The 20,245-nt window shown below is 44.1% G+C and overlaps 1 protein-coding gene across 1 annotated transcript in view; it reads right to left on the reverse strand.

Annotated features, from left to right (window-relative positions):
• clstn3 (calsyntenin 3) overlaps nucleotides 1-20,245 on the reverse strand; it is a 102,538-nt gene that overhangs the window by 11,666 nt on the left and 70,627 nt on the right. The window contains exons 14-17 of the mRNA XM_061947868.2: nucleotides 7,819-8,045; nucleotides 4,426-4,587; nucleotides 766-911; nucleotides 559-688 (exon numbers count right to left, since the gene is read on the reverse strand). Of these exons, the coding sequence (XP_061803852.1) occupies nucleotides 559-688; nucleotides 766-911; nucleotides 4,426-4,587; nucleotides 7,819-8,045 (665 nt within the window). The remainder of the gene's footprint in view (nucleotides 1-558; nucleotides 689-765; nucleotides 912-4,425; nucleotides 4,588-7,818; nucleotides 8,046-20,245) is intronic.

A 20,245-nucleotide genomic window follows, 5' to 3' on the forward strand; every position in this document is an offset into this window, starting at 1 on the left:
TCATGAGCTTTGGGTTATGACCGAAAGGACAAGATCACGGGTACAAGCGGCCGAAATGAGTTTCCTCCGCCGGGTGGCGGGGCTCTCCCTTAGAGATAGGGTGAGAAGCTCTGTCATCCGGGGGGAGCTCAAAGTAAAGCCGCTGCTCCTCCACATGGAGAGGAGCCAGATGAGGTGGTTCGGGCATCTGGTCAGGATGCCACCCGAACGCCTCCATAGGGAGGTGTTTAGGGCACGTCCCACCGGTAGGAGGCCGCGGGGAAGACCGAGGACACGTTGGGAAGACTATGTCTCCCGGCTGGCCTGGGAACGCCTTGGGGTCCCACAGGAAGAGCTGGACGAAGTGGCTGGGGAGAGGGAAGTCTGGGCTTCCCTGCTTAAGCTGCTGCCCCCGCGACCCGACCTCGGATAAGCGGAAGAAGATGGATGGATGGATGGATGGCATTATGGTGGTATTTGGAGACCTAAGTATTTTCTGAGGTGGTACTTGGTGAAAAAAGTTTGAGAAGCACTGCTACAGACGCACACTTTGCTTGATTCAAATGCAAGCGGTGTCACCTGTGTTGCGATGTTGGCTGGGCAGAGCGTGCCCACTCAGCTCGCCTGCATGTTGATGGAGAAACTGTTGCTGGGAGGCCATCAGGTGGGACGGATGGTACATGCTGTCCAAGGAGTGGAGGAAGTTCACCTTTGAGTGGAAACAATATATTATTAATTTCATTCAGAGATCACCTATAAAGGAGTCGTGGCGGAACGTTTCCTCGCCTCCAGAGTCAACTCATTGCTGGTGTATCTGCCGTTCATCTCGGAGCAGGACAGACGGAACCGTCTCTCGAAGCGGGACGAGCTTCTGGACAGTCGGTAGCGGACTGAGCGAAGGACGTCCTCATACACAGAGATGGATTCAGCACCTGGAGGACAGGAGTGTGGATTGTGAACGTAGACAAAACTCACTATGTACACTGCAAAAACTGAAATCTAAGTAAGATGAAATATCTCAAATAAGGGTGATATTTGCTTATTTTCTGTCTGATAAGATCATTCTTCTCACTAAGCAGATTTTATGTTAGAGTCTTTTACTTGTTTTAAGGGTTTTGGTCCTAAATGATCTCAGTAAGATATTACAGCTTGTTGCTGAGATTTTATGACCTATATTGAGTAAAACATGCTTGAAACTAGAATATCAACTGATGCAAAGCTGTGTCATTAACTCTAAAGACTTAGTGGCCACATCCATGGACAGCACCTTTTAGATTAGATTAGATTAGATTAGATTTATTGGTCCCCTTGGGGAAATTCATTGTCACTGCCGTACATTTAAACACTAGACATTACACATCACACACAAAAAAAAAAAAAAAAAGACATCATACATGACTAACACACATTTACAGGCTTGTCAGACAGGGATCAGGCTTTTCCTGAGGCGGGCCCTCCGGAATTTGATTGATGATGTATTGGTGTAGTGGGTGAGTGATATCCTGAACTATTGTTTTTGCCAGTCGGGTGATGGACCTGTGGTTTATGTCTGAAATGTTGGGTGTGGGTAGGCCGATGATTTTAGCTGCTATGTTTGTAATGCGTGTGAGTTTGGTCCGGTTGGTTACAGAAAGCATGGTGAAAAAACATGTGGAACAGTACAGAAGGATGGGTTGAACAATGCTTTGGTAAAGTAATAACAGGAGATGAGGTGCAACGTATAGTCCTTTAAGTTTCCGGATGGCTGACAGTCTTTGTTGACTTCTTTTTTGAATGTCCGTGGTGTGTTGATCAAAGGTGAGTTTATTGGTTTATTTAGCTCTTATTTCCAAAATTGTGTACACTACTGAATTGGGGTCTTATGGCCGCTTATGTGGACACTTACACTGCCACCTGGTGGTGTCAGAAGAGTATAACATACAATGGAATTTGGGGAAAAAAAGTGTAAAAATAAGAATTAGCATGTCACTAAACATGAAGTACACGTTTGTGTACTTATGGACTAAGTACATCATATAAAAAGATGATTCTTAGTTTTTATTCTAATTAAGGTCCAATAAGCCCAAATAGCAAAGAGAAATAAAAAAAAAGCATGTAAACAAACAGCTTGGGCCTTAAGATTAACACTCACAAGTATAAAACTACTTTTTAAAGTAATAATTTCTTACTTCAAGCATGAAAAAAAAAATCATGATGCCGAGCGCATATCAATATGTCAAGATAATGGCACTAGCATTTACTTAATTTAAGAATATTTTTCAACATACGGTATTGAGCAAAAAGATCTCTCTTTTTTTTCTACCAAGAAAAGTGCACTTGTTATTAGTGAGAATATTCTTATTTTAAGGTATTTTTGGGTTGATTGAGGTTAGCTAATTTTACTTGTTTTGGAAAGTCTTGACAAGCAGAATTTTCTTGTTCTATTGGCAGATAATTTTTCTTAGTTCAAATAAAATACCCCTAAGTTTTGTATTTTTTTTTTCTTGTTTTTGAACACTGACTTTTTGAAGTGTACGAGAAAAATAACCGGATCCACTCCCAAATTAACTCCTAATGTGAACAAAAAAAAAAAATCCTTTTTGTTGATTTTGTGTTCCAATGTAACTAAAAGCGTTTTTTACCGGTGTGAATTAAAGTCAGACCACTTTCATTTGGATCAAACTGCGATATGGTGGTCCATAGTGGTTTCGAAGCTTAAACTGTGCAATGTGAACATAAAGCCATCCAGAAGTCAGTTGTAGTGCCAATGCATTCTAAAGCAGGGGTGTCAAACTCAAATGGGCCGGACTATTAAAATCATGGCATTAAAACTAAAAAATAAAGACAACTTCAGATTGTTCACTTTGTCTTACTTTGGCCAAAAATCGAACACACACATTCTGAAAATTTTACAATAAAAATATAGAACAAAATATACAGGCAGCGGTAAAGTTTAGATCCATGAAGGCAGGGCCGGCCCGTGGCATAGGCCGTATAGGCAAATGCTAAGGGCGCCGTCCATCAGGGGGCGCCACGCCAGTGCCACAAATGTTGGAGAAAAAAAAAAAAGTTGGTACTATTATTTCTAAATACAAAAAATAATCCCACGTTAATTAAAATGCGAAGTAAAGCCTATATAATAGAAATATTATTTGTTACAATATTACGCCCCCCCGCACGGTGCGCCCCCTCCCTTCCCGTATCATGACTCTTTTTGGACGTCACCACATCAAAAAATCAACTCAAGATGTCAAAACGGCCAAAACTGTCAGGTGCCCAGGGAAGAAAAAAGAGAAAAGAAGAGGAGGAGAAACGAGAAAAAGACAGAGGTAGCAGGTAGGTAACGTTAGCCTACATGAAATTATTTGTCTGTTACAGAATGTGATAGTAACCTGGCTTTTTAGCATTAAGCTAATGTTACATGATTCGGCAATTGCTAATCAATAAGTAGCTAGTTCTGTTTTAACGTCGGGTTAATATTGTGGAGGGGGCTAAATTGTTATGGAAAATAATAATGTAACGTTAGGTAATTACAGTACTCCCACCTTACATTCCTCAGGGACATTTGTATTAGATCTTTTAAGCAGGTGTTATTGCCTTCTGGTTAGCTAATGTTTGCCCTGCAGGTAATAGTCACTTTTCCACCCCTTTATATATTAGGTATAGTTGTAAGCCTAGTTGTTAAAGTGCACATCATTAATGTTAATTAAGCAATATGTATGTAAAAAATATTGTATTTCATATATTCATTTTTTATTTTTTGCATTCATTTATTTATTCATATTTTTTTTATCTTGTTAACTATTCTGATTGTTAATTTGCTTTCTTTAAGTAAAAAAAAAGGTCAAAGACAAAGCTATTCGGTTTCTTGTGAGTATATACACTTCACTGCCGATGTGGGGGGGCGCCACCTAAAATCTTGCCTAGGGCGCCAGATTGGTTAGGGCCGGGCCTGCATGAAGGCAAGAAGAAAGTGAATGAATGTTTATAACTGAATATATTTACATTTGCATAAAAATGTGATTTATTTTATATTATTTTTTTTAATGAATTAAGTAACGTTTATGACAACCTTTTTCCAAAACACAATATAGAATGTGAGATATAACAGGATAGTGCATACATTCATCATTTGTTTTCAAAACCGTTACAAAAAAGTGGGACCCCAAACATTTACTGTGGGACCTCATTTTTATGACTTGATGGGGTCCCTGGGACCCCATTTTGAAAATTCCTAGTGCCAACACTGATGGAATATTGTGGCCTGCGTGCTGGTTTTAATACTAATCAAATATCATCCCGGGGTCCATAGATAATTAATTTACGGGCCAAATCTGGCCTGCGGGCCTTGACACATAGATTATAAAGTAATCTAAAGTGGACAAGAACAAAAACTCCCATGACTGAATTCACAACCGAGTGACTGTATGTGAAAACACTCTAGTTTCAAAAGGTGTACTTTTTTACCTGTGATGGCAATGTAGGCAGTAGTATTGATGATTTCCAAGCCCCGCTCTCGGACTACGTCCATCTCCAACAGAAGCTCCTCCCTCTCTGGGTCAAGCTCCTCCCCCAAAGGTTGGACCTCACAGCCATCCAAAGTGTGGGCCACGGCGTCTGACATCAGCGCTGAAACGCCAAATAAGAGACAAATATTGTGGGCTGCATTTGTTCTGTTTACCCAAGTGGAAGTTTGGTGCGGAAGCGTTTTATGGCGTTTTTATCGTCAAAATATTTCCATATTTGCCCCTTTGTTGGAATAGAATGGGAAGAACTAATTGGTGAAATTGTGGCGCTTTCGGCATACGTCATCCATGTGGACCATGTACAAACCCCGTTTCCATATGAGTTGGGAAATTGTGTTAGATGTAAATACAAACGGAATACATCCATCCATCCATCTTCTTCCGCTTATCCGAGGTCGGGTCGCGGGGGCAGCAGCCTAAGCAGGGAAGCCCAGACTTCCCTCTCCCCAGCCACTTCGTCCAGCTCCTCCCGGGGGACCCCGAGGCGTTCCCAGGCCAGCCGGGAGACATAGTCTTCCCAACGTGTCCTGGGTCTTCCCTGCGGCCTCCTACCGGTCGGACGTGCCCTAAACACCTCCCTAGGGAGGCGTTTGGGTGGCATCCTGACCAGATGCCCAAACCACCTCATCTGGCTCCTCTCAATGTGGAGGAGCAGCGGCTTTACTTTGAGCTCCTCCCGGATGGCAGAGCTTCTCACCCTATCTCTAAGGGAGAGCCCCGCCACCCGGCGAAGGAAACTCATTTCGGCCGCTTGTACCCGTGATCTTGTCCTTTCGGTCATAACCCAAAGCTCATGACCATAGGTGAGGATGGGAACATAGATCGACCGGTAAATTGAGAGCTTTGCCTTCCGGCTTAGCTCCTTCTTCACCACAACGGATCGATACAGCGTCCGCATTACTGAAGACGCCGCACCGATCCGCCTGTCGATCTCACGATCCACTCTTCCCCCACTGGTGAACAAGACTCCGAGGTACTTGAACTCCTCCACTTGGGGAAAGATCTCCTCCCCAACCCGGAGATGGCACTCCACCCTTTTCCGGGCGAAAACCATGGACTTGGAGGTGCTGATTCTCATCCCAGTCGCTTCACACTCAGCTGCGAACCGATCCAGTGAGAGCTGAAGATCCTGGCCAGATGAAGCCATCAGGACCACATCATCTGCAAAAAGCAGAGACCTAATCCTGCAGCCACCAAACCAGATCCCCTCAACGCCTTGACTGCGCCTAGAAATTCTGTCCATAAAAGTTATGAACAGAATCGGTGACAAAGGGCAGCCTTGGCGGAGTCCAACCCTCACTGGAAACGTGTCCGACTTACTACCGGCCATGCGGACCAAGCTCTGGCACTGATCATACAGGGAGCGGACTGCCACAATCAGACAGTCTGATACCCCGTACTCTCTGAGCACTCCCCACAGGACTTCCCGAGGGACACGGTCGAATGCCTTCTCCAAGTCCACAAAACACATGTAGACTGGTTGGGCAAACTCCCATGCACCCTCAAGGACCCTGCCGAGAGTATAGAGCTGGTCCACAGTTCCACGACCAGGACGAAAACCACACTGTTCCTCCTGAATCCGAGGTTCGACTATCCGGCGTAGCCTCCTCTCCAGTACACCTGAATAGACCTTACCGGGAAGGCTGAGGAGTGTGATCCCACGATAGTTAGAACACACCCTCCGGTTCCCCTTCTTAAAGAGAGGAACCACCACCCCGGTCTGCCAATCCAGTGGTACCGCCCCCGATGTCCAAACGGAATACAATGATTTGCAAATCATTTTCAACCCATATTCAGTTGAATATGCTACAAAGACAACATATTTGATGTTCAAACTGACAAACTTTTTTTTTTTTGCAAATAATCATTAACTTTAGAATTTGATGCCAGCAACACGTGACAAAGAAGTTGGGAAAGGTGGCAATAAATACTGATAAAGTTGAGGAATGCTCATCAAACACTTATTTGGAACATCCCACAGATGAACAGGCAAATTGGGAACAGGTGGGTGCCATGATTGGGTATAAAAGTAGATTCCATGAAATGCTCAGTCATTCACAAACAAGGATGGGGCGAGGGTCACCACTTTGTCAACAGATGCGTGAGCAAATTGTTGAACAGTTTAAGAAAAACCTTTCTCAACCAGCTATTGCAAGGAATTTAGGGATTTCACCATCTACGGTCTGTAATATCATCAAAGGGTTCAGAGAATCTGGAGAAATCACTGCACGTAAGCAGCTAAGATCCCTCAGGCTGTACTGCATCAACAAGCGACATCAGTGTGTAAAGGATATCACCACATGGGCTCAGGAACACTTCAGAAACCCACTGTCAGTAACTACAGTTGGTCGCTACATCTGTAAGTGCAAGTTAAAACTCTCCTATGCAAGGCGAAAACCGTTTATCAACAACACCCAGAAACGCAGTCGGCTTCGCTGGGCCTGAGCTCATCTAAGATGGACTGATACAAAGTGGAAAAGTGTTCTGTGGTCTAACGAGTCCACATTTCAAATTGTTTTTGGAAACTGTGGACGCCGTGTTCTCCGTACCAAACAGGGAAAAGAACCATCCGGATTGTTATAGGTGCAAAGTTGAAAAGCCAGCATCTGTGATGTTATGGGGGTGTATTCGTGCCCAAGACATGCGTAACTTACACATCTGTGAAGGCGCCATTAATGCTGAAAGGTACATACAGGTTTTGGAGCAACATATGTTGCCATCCAAGCAACGTTACCATGGACGCCCCTGCTTATGTCAGCAAGACAATGCCAAGCCACATGTTACATCAACGTGGCTTCATAGTAAAAGAGTGCGGGTACTAGACTGGCCTGCCTGTAGTCCAGACCTGTCTCCCATTGAAAATGTGTGGCACATTATGAAGCCTAAAATACCACAACGGAGACCCCCAGACTGTTGAACAACTTAAGCTGTACATCAAGCAAGAATGGGAAAGAATTCCACCTGAGAAGCTTAAAAAATGTGTCTCCTCAGTTCCCAAACGTTTACTGAGTGTTGTTAAAAGGAAAGGCCATGTAACACAGTGGTGAACATGCCCTTTCCCAACTACTTTGGCACGTGTTGCAGCCATGAAATTCTAAGTTAACTATTATTTGCAAAAAAAAAATAAAGTTTATGAGTTTGAACATCAAATATCTTGTCTTTGTAGTGTATTCAATTGAAAATGGGTTGAAAAGGATTTGCAAATCATTGTATTCCGTTTATATTTACATCTAACACAATTTCCCAACTCATATGGAAACGGGGTTTGTACAATGAGAACACAATAAAATACATACCATACCCAACTGAGCCAAAATTTTGGAGTGACACTCACCGCCGCCTTCCATCCCCTGCGCAGCCGTGTTGACGGCGTGAGTGAGAGAACAGACGATGCGCAACTCGGGGAAAAGGGGGACGCCCCGGGGACCTTCGAACTCGGGAGCAGGGCGAGCCAGGTGGGGGCCGACCCCGGACAGGGAGATCTGTGGAGCATCGGGCTGGAGGACCACCAGGTACCCTTCCAGGGGTTTGAGGGACAGACAGCTCTCCTCGTTGAAACATCTGGATGTGATGGACGAGAAGGGGTGGATGAGGAGAAGACAATTAGCCAAACAGCTATGGCAACCATTTTAAATGTAGAATTGCAATCAAGTCTTCCTCTGAAAAAATGTTAACTTAATTTTTTATGCCAGTGTTGATTGCAGTAATGCTCGTGGGGCTTGGCTGCAAACCTGCTGGTTGATGCTAAGTATCTTTTTGCCTCCATTGCTTTAAGACACTACTGACAAAATGCTTGAAATTACTTGATGTCCATTCTTGTCAAAATGGCTGCAAGTCCATCCATCCATCCATCCATCTTCTTCCGCTTATCCGAGGTCGGGTCGCGGGGGCAGCAGCTTAAGCGGGTGGCATCCTGACCAGATGCCCGAACCACTTCATCTGGCTCCTCTCGATGTGGAGGAGCAGCGGCTTTACTTTGAGCTCCCCCCGAATGACAGAGCTTCTCACCCTATCTCTAAGGGAGAGCCCCGCCACTCGGCGGAGGAAACTCATTTCGGCCGCTTGTACCCGTGATCTTGTCCTTTCGGTCATGACCCAAAGCTCATGACCATAGGTGAGGATGGGAACGTAGATCGACCGGTAAATCGAGAACTTTGCCTTCCGGCTCAGCTCCTTCTTCACCACAACGGATCGATACAGCGTCCGCATTACTGAAGACGACGCACCGATCCGCCTGTCGATCTCACGATCCACTCTTCCCCCACTCGTGAACAAGACTCTGAGGTACTTGAACTCCTCCACTTGGGGCAAGATCTCCTCCCCAAACCGGAGATGGCACTCCACCCTTTTCCGGGAGAGAACCATGGACTCGGACTTGGAGGTGCTGATTCCCATCCCAGTCGCTTCACACTCGGCTGCGAACCGATCCAGCGAGAGCTGAAGATCTTGGCCAGAGGAAGCCATCAGGACCACATCATCTGCAAATAGCAGAGACCTAATCCTGCAGCCACCAAACCAGATCCCCTCAACGCCCTGACTGCGCCTAGAAATTCTGTCCATAAAGGTTATGAACAGAATGGGTGACAAAGGGCAGCCTTGGCGGAGTCCAACCCTCACTGGAAACGTGTCCGACTTACTGCCGGCAATGCGGACCAAGCTCTGGCACTGATTATACAGGGAGCGAACTGCCACAATAAGACAGTCCGTTACCCCATACTCTCTGAGCACTCCCCACAGGACTTCCCGGGGTACACGGTCGAATGCCTTCTCCAAGTCCACAAAACACATGTAGACTGGTTGGGCAAACTCCCATGCACCCTCAAGGACCCTGCCGAGAGTATAGAGCTGGTCCACAGTTCCACGACCAGGACGAAAACCACACTGTTCCTCCTGAATCCGAGGTTCGACTATCCGGCGTAGCCTCCTCTCCAGTACACCTGAATAGACCTTACCGGGAAGGCTGAGGAGTGTGATCCCACGATAGTTGGAACATACCCTCCGGTTCCCCTTCTTAAAGAGAGGAACCACCACCCCGGTCTGCCAATCCAGAGGTACCGCCCCCGATGTCCACGCGATGTTGCAGAGTCTTGTCAACCAAGACAACCCCACAACATCCAGAGCCTTAAGGAACTCCGGGCGGATCTCATCCACCCCCGGGGCCTTGCCACCGGCAAGGTGGCAAGTCATGGCTGCAAGTCATTAACTTCTTCAGTCAGAAAAGCCAATGATTGACCCTGAATTAACAGCACCCTCTGCTGGTTGCTGCCAAGTAGCGCAATGCTTTTTTGCCCCCAATTTCAGAAGGCATAATCAATTTGAGGACATCTACTTCTTCAACGGCAGTATAAATCAGCATCATATTTAAAGTGTGTGTGTGTGTGTGTGTGTGTGTGCGTGTGTGTGTGTGTTGCATTTCCACTATCAGAGTGAGCAGCTGCTTCTATCGGCCTCCCCAGAAAGGCCTGCTGTTTAGCCATCTGGGTGACTCCTGGCCCAAAATCAATCTAATCTTCACATACACACACGCAATAAAACATGACTGATGAGGATAAAAAAAAAGACGAAAAACTATTGCACACTTAAGCTCAAAACCAAAACCTTCAATTGCTTTTTTTTTAATAAAAAGCCTCTGTGGCCTGCTGGAAATCATTTTATAGCACGCCTTCCAAAGACGCAATACGTGGCTATGAGTTTGACGGGATGTGCCTTGTCAGCGGGCTGCTTTTCTTCTCTTGCTGGAGTATAAATATAAATCTAAAAGACTCACCACATACATGCACTGGACTGCACTAATCTGAGGGGGAATTAATATTTCAGCGGCTAAAAGCGACCGCTAAAGCCAGAGAAAGAGTCAGTTCGCAGCCGTGTAAAGAAAGCGCTGACCCAAGATAAAAGACTTTCGTGTGTTTTACTTGTACAGTAGCGGAGTGATTTAGTCACATGTGCTAAAGATCTAGCTCTAAGTGGTCTTATTTAAAATCCTGCAAAACAGCCTCTTTAGACAGGACAGATGCCATTTTCAAGTGTTTATATTCTTCTTATAATATTCTACTAAATAATCAGCCCCTAATCTTTTACCTTATATGCATTGAAAGTATTATACAATGTATATATTTTAATGTAAAAATGAGTGTGAAGCGGCTGGGATGGGAATCAGCACCTCCAAGTCCGAGTCCATGGTTCTCTCCCGGAAAAGGGTGGAGTGCCATCTCCGGGTTGGGGAGGAGATCTTGCCCCAAGTGGAGGAGTTCAAGTACCTCGGAGTCTTGTTCACGAGTGGGGGAAGAGTGGATCGTGAGATCGACAGGCGGATCGGTGCGGCGTCTTCAGTAATGCGGACGCTGTATCGATCCGTTGTGGTGAAGAAGGAGCTGAGCCGGAAGGCAAAGCTCTCGATTTACCGGTCGATCTACGTTCCCATCCTCACCTATGGTCATGAGCTTTGGGTCATGACCGAAAGGACAAGATCACGGGTACAAGCGGCCGAAATGAGTTTCCTCCGCCGGGTGGCGGGGCTCTCCCTTAGAGATAGGGTGAGAAGCTCTGTCATTCGGGGGGAGCTCAAAGTAAAGCCGCTGCTCCTCCACATGGAGAGGAGCCAGATGAGGTGGTTCGGGCATCTGGTCAGGATGCCACCCGAACGCCTCCCTAGGGAGGTGTTTAGGGCACGTCCGACCGGTAGGAGGCCACGGGGAAGACCCAGGACACGCTGGGAAGACTATCTCTCCCGGCTGGCCTGGGAACGCCTCGAGATCCCCCGGGAGGAGCTGGACGAAGTGGCTGGGGAGAGGGAAGTCTGGGCTTCCCTGCTTAAGCTGCTGCCCCCGCGACCCGACCTCGGATAAGCGGAAGAAGATGGATGGATGGATGGATGGATGGAAAAATGTACTGTTTTCAGGGTCTCGTGTCAGCCATATTTGCGGAGTTTTTCCACTGTGACACGATGTTAAAGGAAAGAGGTCAAATTATTGACAAAAAAAAAGGTGCTAACTTTCTATTTCATTCACTAATATTGGAACAAAGATCAGGCATTAAACTGCATTTTCAGGTCAAAATATCACATTTTATGGCACTGCGTCGGCCGTAATAGTGGAGTCTGTTGCTGTGATGTTCCTGTTGCAGGACAAACGTCACATTATCAATCAATCAATGATAAATGATAATTGATAAATGGGTTATACTTGTATAGCGCTTTTCTACCTTCAAGATACTCAAAGCGCTTTGACAGTATTTCCACATTCACCCATTCACACACACATTCACACACTGATGGCGGGAGCTGCCATGCAAGGCGCTAACCAGCAGCCATCAGGAGCAAGGGGTGAAGTGTCTTGCCCAAGGACACAACGGACGTGACTAGGAGGGTAGAAGGTGGGGATTGAACCCCAGTAACCAGCAATCCGATTGCTGGCACGGCCACTCTCAATGTTTATTTACAGGTAAAAGCCAGTAAATTAGAATATTTTGAAAAACTTGATTTATTTCAGTAATTGCATTCAAAAGGTGTAACTTGTACATTATATTTATTTATTGCACACAGACTGATGCATTCAAATGTTTATTTCATTTAATTTTGATGATTTGAAGTGGCAACAAATGAAAATCCAAAATTCCGTGTGTCACAAAATTAGAATATTACTTAAGGCTAATACAAAAAAGGGATTTTTAGAAATGTTGGCCAACTGAAAAGTATGAAAATGAAAAATATGAGCATGTACAATACTCAATACTTGGTTGGAGCTCCTTTTGCCTCAATTACTGCGTTAATGCGGCGTGGCATGGAGTCGATGAGTTTCTGGCACTGCTCAGGTGTTATGAGAGCCCAGGTTGCTCTGATAGTGGCCTTCAACTCTTCTGCGTTTTTGGGTCTGGCATTCTGCATCTTCCTTTTCACAATACCCCACAGATTTTCTATGGGGCTAAGGTCAGGGGAGTTGGCGGGCCAATTTAGAACAGAAATACCATGGTCCGTAAACCAGGCACGGGTAGATTTTGCGCTGTGTGCAGGCGCCAAGTCCTGTTGGAACTTGAAATCTCCATCTCCATAGAGCAGGTCAGCAGCAGGAAGCATGAAGTGCTCTAAAACTTGCTGGTAGACGGCTGCGTTGACCCTGGATCTCAGGAAACAGAGTGGACCGACACCAGCAGATGACATGGCACCCCAAACCATCACTGATGGTGGAAACTTTACACTAGACTTCAGGCAACGTGGATCCTGTGCCTCTCCTGTCTTCTTCCAGACTCTGGGACCTCGATTTCCAAAGGAAATGCAAAATTTGCTTTCGTCAGAAAACATGACTTTGGACCACTCAGCAGCAGTCCAGCTGGTGTCGGTCCACTCTGTTTCCTGAGATCCAGGGTCAACGCAGCCGTCTACCAGCTACCATGTTGCCATATTTGTGGAATGTGCCGCAGTGATTCTCATCCATCCATTTTCTACCGCTTATTCGCTTTGGGGTCGCGTGTCACATTAAAAAGAAAATGTAGTGCTGATTTTTTTTTCAAATTTTGTTTTAAAAATAAAAAGCAACCTTACCTGTACTGAACTTATTAAAAAATATTTGAGTTTTCGTGTACAATTTTTAAAATATTTTCAGGGTTTTGTGTCAGACTTATTTGGAGTATGTTACTGTGACACTAATGTTAAAGAAAAAACTTCATTACCAAAATACAGCGCTTAACTTTCGATTTCATTCTCTACCTAAGAAATCTTGAACAAAGCTCGACATTAAATTCATTTTCAGGTCAAAATGTAACATTTGATGGCACTGTATCGGCCATATTTGGTGGAGTGTGTTGCTGCGATGCTCATGTTGCAGAACTAACGTCACATTAGAAACAAAATACCGGTTCTTTGTAGTTCTCAACTTGTTGTCAAATTTTCTACTAAATATTTTTCTCAAACACCACCTTAAAGTGTTTTCATGTAAAAATTTTGCATTTTTAAGGTCACTCATGTCACATTATAAAAAAATATAGTGTCTACTTTGTTTTTCAATGTTATTCTAAATATATCAAAGCCTACTGTAACCCTACCTCTACTAAAATGATGAAAACATATTAGTTTTTCATGTAAAAATGTAATATTTTCAGGGTCCTTCCATCCATCCATCCATCTTCTTCCGCTTATCCGAGGTCGGGTCGCGGGGGCAGCAGCCTAAGCAGGGAAGCCCAGACTTCCCTCTCCCCAGCCACTTCGTCCAGCTCTTCCTGTGGGACCCCGAGGCGTTCCCAGGCCAGCCGGGAGACATAGTCTTCCCAACGTGTCCTGGGTCTTCCCCGCGGCCTCCTACCGGTCGGACGTGCCCTAAACACCTCCCTAGGGAGGCGTTCGGGTGGCATCCTGACCAGATGCCCGAACCACCTCAACTGGCTCCTCTCGATGTGGAGGAGCAGCGGCTTTACTTTGAGCTCCTCCCGGAAGGCAGAGCTTCTCACCCTATCTCTAAGGGAGAGCCCCGCCACCCGGCGGAGGAAACTCATTTCGACCGCTTGTACCCGTGATCTTGTCCTTTCGGTCATAACCCAAAGCTCATGACCATAGGTGAGGATGGGAACGTAGATCGACCGGTAAATTGAGAGCTTTGCCTTCCGGCTCAGCTCCTTCTTCACCACAACGGACCGATACAGCGTCCGCATTACTGAAGACGCCGCACCGATCCGCCTGTCGATCTCACGATTCACTCTTCCCTCACTCGTGAACAAGACTCCGAGGTACTTGAACTCCTCCACTTGGGGCAAGATCTCCTCCCCAACCCGGAGATGGCACTCCACCCTTTTCCGGGCGAGGACCATGGACTCGGACTTGGAGATGCTGATTCTCATCCCAGTCGCTTCACACTCGGCTGCGAACCGATCCAGTGAGAGCTGAAGATCCTGGCCAGATGAAGCCATCAGGACCACATCATCTGCAAAAAGCAGAGATCTAATCCTGCAGCCACCGAACCAGATCCCCTCAACGCCTTGACTGCGCCTAGAAATTCTGTCCATAAAAGTTATGAACAGAATCGGTGACAAAGGGCAGCCTTGACGGAGTCCAACCCTCACTGGAAACGTGTCCGACTTACTGCCGGCAATGCGGACCAAGCTCTGGCACTGATCATACAGGGAGCGGACTGCCACAATCAGACAGTCCGATACCCCATACTCTCTGAGCACTCCCCACAGGACTTCCCGAGGGACACGGTCGAATGCCTTCTCCAAGTCCACAAAACACATGTAGACTGGTTGGGCAAACTCCCATGCACCCTCAAGGACCCTGCCGAGAGTATAGAGCTGGTCCACAGTTCCACGACCAGGACGAAAACCACACTGTTCCTCCTGAATCCGAGGTTCGACTATCCGGCGTAGCCTCCTCTCCAGTACACCTGAATAGACCTTACCGGGAAGGCTGAGGAGTGTGATCCCACGATAGTTAATTTTCAGGGTCCTTTGTCAGCCATATTTCTGGAGTATGTTGCTGTGACGCAAATGTTAAAGGAAAAACTGTTAACAAAATAAAGTACTTAACTTTCGGTTTCATTCTCTACCTAAAAAAAGTGGAATAAAGACATACATGTCACATTTTATGGCACTGAGTAGACCACATTTGTGGAGTGTGTAGCTGTAAATGCTTCAATTGCTCTAAAAGGTCTATGAAATTAAAAGGTTAAACACACCTTAAAATTTGGGATGTCCGATAATGGCTTTTTGCCGATATCTGATATTCCGATATTGTCCAACTCTTTAATTACTGATACCGATATCAACCGATACTGATATATACAGTCGTGGAATTAACACATTATTACGCCTAATTTGGACAACCAGGTATGGTAGTCCATGTGGTAGTATAAGGTAGTTTTAAAAAAAATTAATAAAATAAAACAAAATACATTAAAAACATTTTCTTGAATAAAAAAAAAAGTGAAACAATATAAAAACAGTTACATTGAAACTAATAATTAATGAAAATTAGTCAAATTAACTGTTAAAGGTTAGTACTATTAGTGGACCAGCAGCACGCACAATCATGTGTGCTTACGGACTGTATCCCTTGCAGACTGTATTGATATATATTGATATATAATGTAGGAACCAGAATATTAATAACAGAAAGAAACAACCCTTTTGTGTGAATGAGTGTAAATAGGGGAGGGAGGTTTTTTGGATTGGTGCACTAATTGTAAGTGTATCTTGTGTTTTTTATGTTGATTTAATAAAAAAAACAAAAAAAAAACAAAAAAAAAAACGATACCGATAAAAAAAACCGATACAGATAATTTCCGATGTTACATTTTAACGCATTTATCAGCAGGCCGATATTATCGGACATCTCTACTTAAAATAGTTGCAAAATATAGTGTTGTCATGTCAAAATGTAGTTGCCAGGACCTTGTGGCCATGTCATAAACATTATTGTAAAAAAAATATCACATTATTTACAAAATATAGAGTTTAACCGTTCGTTCCTGTAACTAGCTACAAAAATAGGTAAAAACGTCGATGTGACCCAATTTTTCAAGTCCAAATGTTACGTTTTTTTGGCCCTGTGTCGGCCATATTTGTGGCGTGTGTTGTAGTGAAACCGTTACACGTTACATTAAAAACAAAATGTAGTATAATCTTGAATTGTTTTGTCTTATTTTGTCCTACATATTGTGCTCAAATACCATGCTTAAAAGATTTCGGAAATATGGTATTAGTATGTCAATATATAGCAAGTTTTGTGACGCCATATTTGTGTATTACAGTGGCCACACTACCAAAATATAATGCTTAAACATTATTCTAATTTTCTACAAATTATAAACCCAAACTGTAACACTATTTGCTTTGGAATTATTTTGAAATATAGCATTTTCATGTCTTTGTGCCTCCTGGCAGCCATATTTGTGCAGCCCAGCTGTGGTGCTCATGTTCTAAGACAGGGGTGTCAAACTCATTTTAGCTCAGGGGCCGCATGGAGGAATATCTGTGCACCCGCGGGCCAGACTATTAAAATCATGGCATTAAAACTAAAAAATAAAGACAACTTCAAATTGTTTTCTTTGTCTTACTTTGGCCAAAAATAGAAAATATTACAATAAAAATATAGAAAAAAATACCGGCAGCGGTAAAGTTTAGATCCATGAAAGAAAGAAGAAAGTGAATGAATGTTTATAACTGAATACATTTACAATTTTGTTTTTTTGTATTATTTTTTTTAATGAATTAAGTAACGTTTATGACAACGTTTTTCCAAAACACAATATAGAATGTGAGTGTAGGAGCCTAAATGCTGTTTAAGTTCATTTACATTTTATGGAAGGTGCTTTATGTTTATTCAGCCAAAAGGGGACTATTTACTTTATTTGCATGCTTAGAATAATTATAAGGTACACTTTATTTGTAATTATTACATTTGCATACCTGCCAACTTTTGAAATCAGAAAAACCTAGTAGCCAGGGTCCAGGGGCCGCAGGCCCCGGTAGGTCCAGGACAAAGTCCTGGTGGGGGGTTCAGGGGGGCTTCTTCGCCCCCCGACGCAAAATGATTGATTGCATTCAGACAGGATAAAATGTTGCTAAAACCATCACTTTTCTATCAGTCACAGTGACTTTTCAAAACAAAAATATTACAGCAAAAATCATATGGGTTGAGTGACATGTTTATTCTGTAAACTAACTTCAATAGTTTGAAATTATTTTGACAGTTAATGCCAGTTATCCTGTCAACCTTTCACAAGACTTCAATTTGTTAATTGAAAGTATAAACAGTATAAACACTTTTTACAGTAAACAAATGGTAAAACAGTACTAAACAATTCCATTAAAAAAAAAATTGGTGTCATTATTAACTTTCTGTCCAAGCTTGTATAATCTACTGCCTTGTTCAATTGTAAAAAATATTCTGTGCCTAAAATTCACATTTCTATCACAATTATCATACTGTAAACATGGTAAGCTAACTTCATTAAAATTAATAGTCCTGCCAATAGCATGGAATTACAATTCAAATGTAGTTTTTTTGTAAGCCTTTCAAAAGAATTCAAAATATGAAAAATTAATGAAAATTAATTTAAGCCATCAGACACTTGAAAAGTGGCACATCACATCTCTAATGTAATCATTTTAACTTTTCAACAGAAATAGCACTGCAAAAATATTAAGGACATACTTCTGTATTTTGGTAGTTATGCTGTCAACATTTAACAAGATTTCTTCAACTTGGACTTGAAAGCATAAATAGTATAAACACTTTTAACAGTATAACAGTACTAAACAATTCCAATAGATAACATTGGTGTCATTACCTTTTTGTGGCTAAAATCCAAATTTAGCAACGGCATTAGACTTGTGTTTTTTTGTCCCAACGTGGTCTTTTACATCGCTAATTCCTCCGTGTCCGATCGAAAAATCTTGTCTGCACAAGGTGCAATTCGCGTAGTTTTCACCCTTTTTGGAACGGATAATTATTCCCGGATAGGCTTTTGAATATTCTTCACGGAATGACTGCAGTTTTCTTTTCGGTTTAAGACTCGTTTGCGATTTTTCTCCGGCTGATTCCATGATCGTTCGCTCGTTTGGAAACAATGGGCGACAGGTGCCTCGTGCTTGGCAGCGGTGCTATAAATAGCCTCGCGCATGGCATTCGGAATGGCTCGATAGGAAGTTACGGGAAGCAGTGTCGATTATCATTGTTGTTACGCGATTTTGTGAATAAAACTTAATTTTTTTTTTTTTTTTTTTAATTAATGAAAAACCGTATTTTTTATCACTGCAACCGTAACCCGGAATAGGTTGATGAAAACCGTACTAATTACGGGAAAACCGGAGTAGTTGGCAGGTATGCATTTGTCTAAATAATTTGATGACGTAACTGTTTAATTGCATATATGGCGGAAGGAGCTGTGTGGTAATATGGTTTGGACACAAGGTATTATGGGTAATGGCAGTCAGGTATGGGGGAATCGAGCCACACAGTTTTTTGACCTTACTCTTACTTTTTCTAACTCGCTTTATTTTTCCATTCATTTGTTCCCACATTGTTATTGTTTTACGTTTTTGAATGATTAAGTTCACAAGTAAACAATACAAAACGAAGAGGAGCGTCTGGAGTTTTGTTTGTTGTTGCCGCAGCAACAACAAAGAGGAGCGTCAAGCTAAGGCTTCATTAGGAATCTACAGTGAGATCAAACAAAAATTTACTGTGGCACCCAATTTTTATGACTTGATGGGGTCCCTGACACCCCATTTTGAAAATTCCTAGCGCCAACACTGATGGAGTATTGGTGCGTGCAAAACACCAGCAGGCGGCTGTGGCCTGCGGGCCGGTTCTATTACTAATCAAATATCATCCTCGGGGCCATAGATGGGCCTTGACTTTGACACAAAGGTTCTAAGACATACATTATGAAGAACGTGTATTACCGTGCTTCACTTTGTGTCACATTTTCTCCCAGTTTGTCATAAAAAGTCTTACAATTTCCAGTACCTATTTTTTTTTACACTCGTATGACAGTTAATAATGTCATGAACAAGAGTTCGACACTGGAATATATTATTTCAATGTTAAAAATAATAATCCATTAATATTTTACACAATCATTAACACGTCAGCATGCCAAAACAGGTCATGGTATTTTTGAATGTGTCATTATTTACCTATATATGCGGTACAGTTCGGTTGGTAGATTGGCCGTGCCAGCAACTTGAGGGTTCCAGGTTCGATCCCCGCTTCCGCCATCCTAGTCACTGCCGTTGTGTCCTTGGGCAAGACACTTTACCCACCTGCTCCCAGTGCCACCCACACTGGTTTAAATGTAACTTAGATATTGGGTTTCACTATGTAAAGCCATACTTGCCAACCTTGAGACCTCCGATTTCGGGAGGTGGGGGGTGGGGACGTGGTCGGGGGTGGGGCGGGGCGTGGTTGGGGGCGTGGTTAAGAGGGGAGGAGTATATTGACAGCTAGAATTCACCAAGTCAAGTATTTCATACATATATATATATATATATATATATATATATATATATATATATGTATATTAGAGATGCGCGGTTTGCGGGCACAACCGCGGAGTCCGCGGATTATCCGCGGATCGGGCGGATGAAATTTAAAAAAATTAGATTTTATCCGCGGGTCGGGTCGGGTCGGGTCGGGTCGGGTCGGGCGGTTGAAATAAAAACAATTAGATTTTAAATAGATTCAGGCGGGTGGCAGTTAAACCAATTCGGAAATATATATACATAGTTAAATGTTGTTACCCACATACGAAAAACGAGCAGGCACCTGCTGCATATGCCACAACAGAAGAAAAAAAAAAGAAAAGAGATGGACACTTTTACGGAGCGGAGAAGGCCCCCGACGCCTCGCCTGGGTCCGGGACCGAGGCCCCTTCCCCCGAGAGGGCCCCACCGGGAGCCGTAGCTGAGGCGATCCGCGAGAAGGGCCCGACGCACGTCCAGGGTCACCACCGCGCCCACCGCACCGACACCCCGCCTCGTCCGCCTTCGCCGCGGCCGGCGTCACGCGCAGCAGGTAAGCAGCTTACCTGCCCGCCACCCCCGTGGCCGGGGGCTCGTAACAGGGGTCACTCCGCGCGCTCCGCCCGCGCAGCTTACCTGCCCGCCACCCCCATTGCCGGGGGCGCGTAACAGGGGTCACTCCGCGCGCAGTGCGCTCACGAAAGGGGTGGGGCTCACCCTGGTTGATATAGACAGCAGCTAGGACGGTGGCCATGGACGTCGGAACCCGCTAAGGAGTGTGTAACAACCCACCTGCCGAATCAACTAGCCCT

Source organism: Nerophis lumbriciformis, linkage group LG04 (assembly GCF_033978685.3).
Source record: "Nerophis lumbriciformis linkage group LG04, RoL_Nlum_v2.1, whole genome shotgun sequence".
In the NCBI taxonomy this organism is placed as follows: Eukaryota; Metazoa; Chordata; class Actinopteri; order Syngnathiformes; family Syngnathidae; genus Nerophis; species Nerophis lumbriciformis.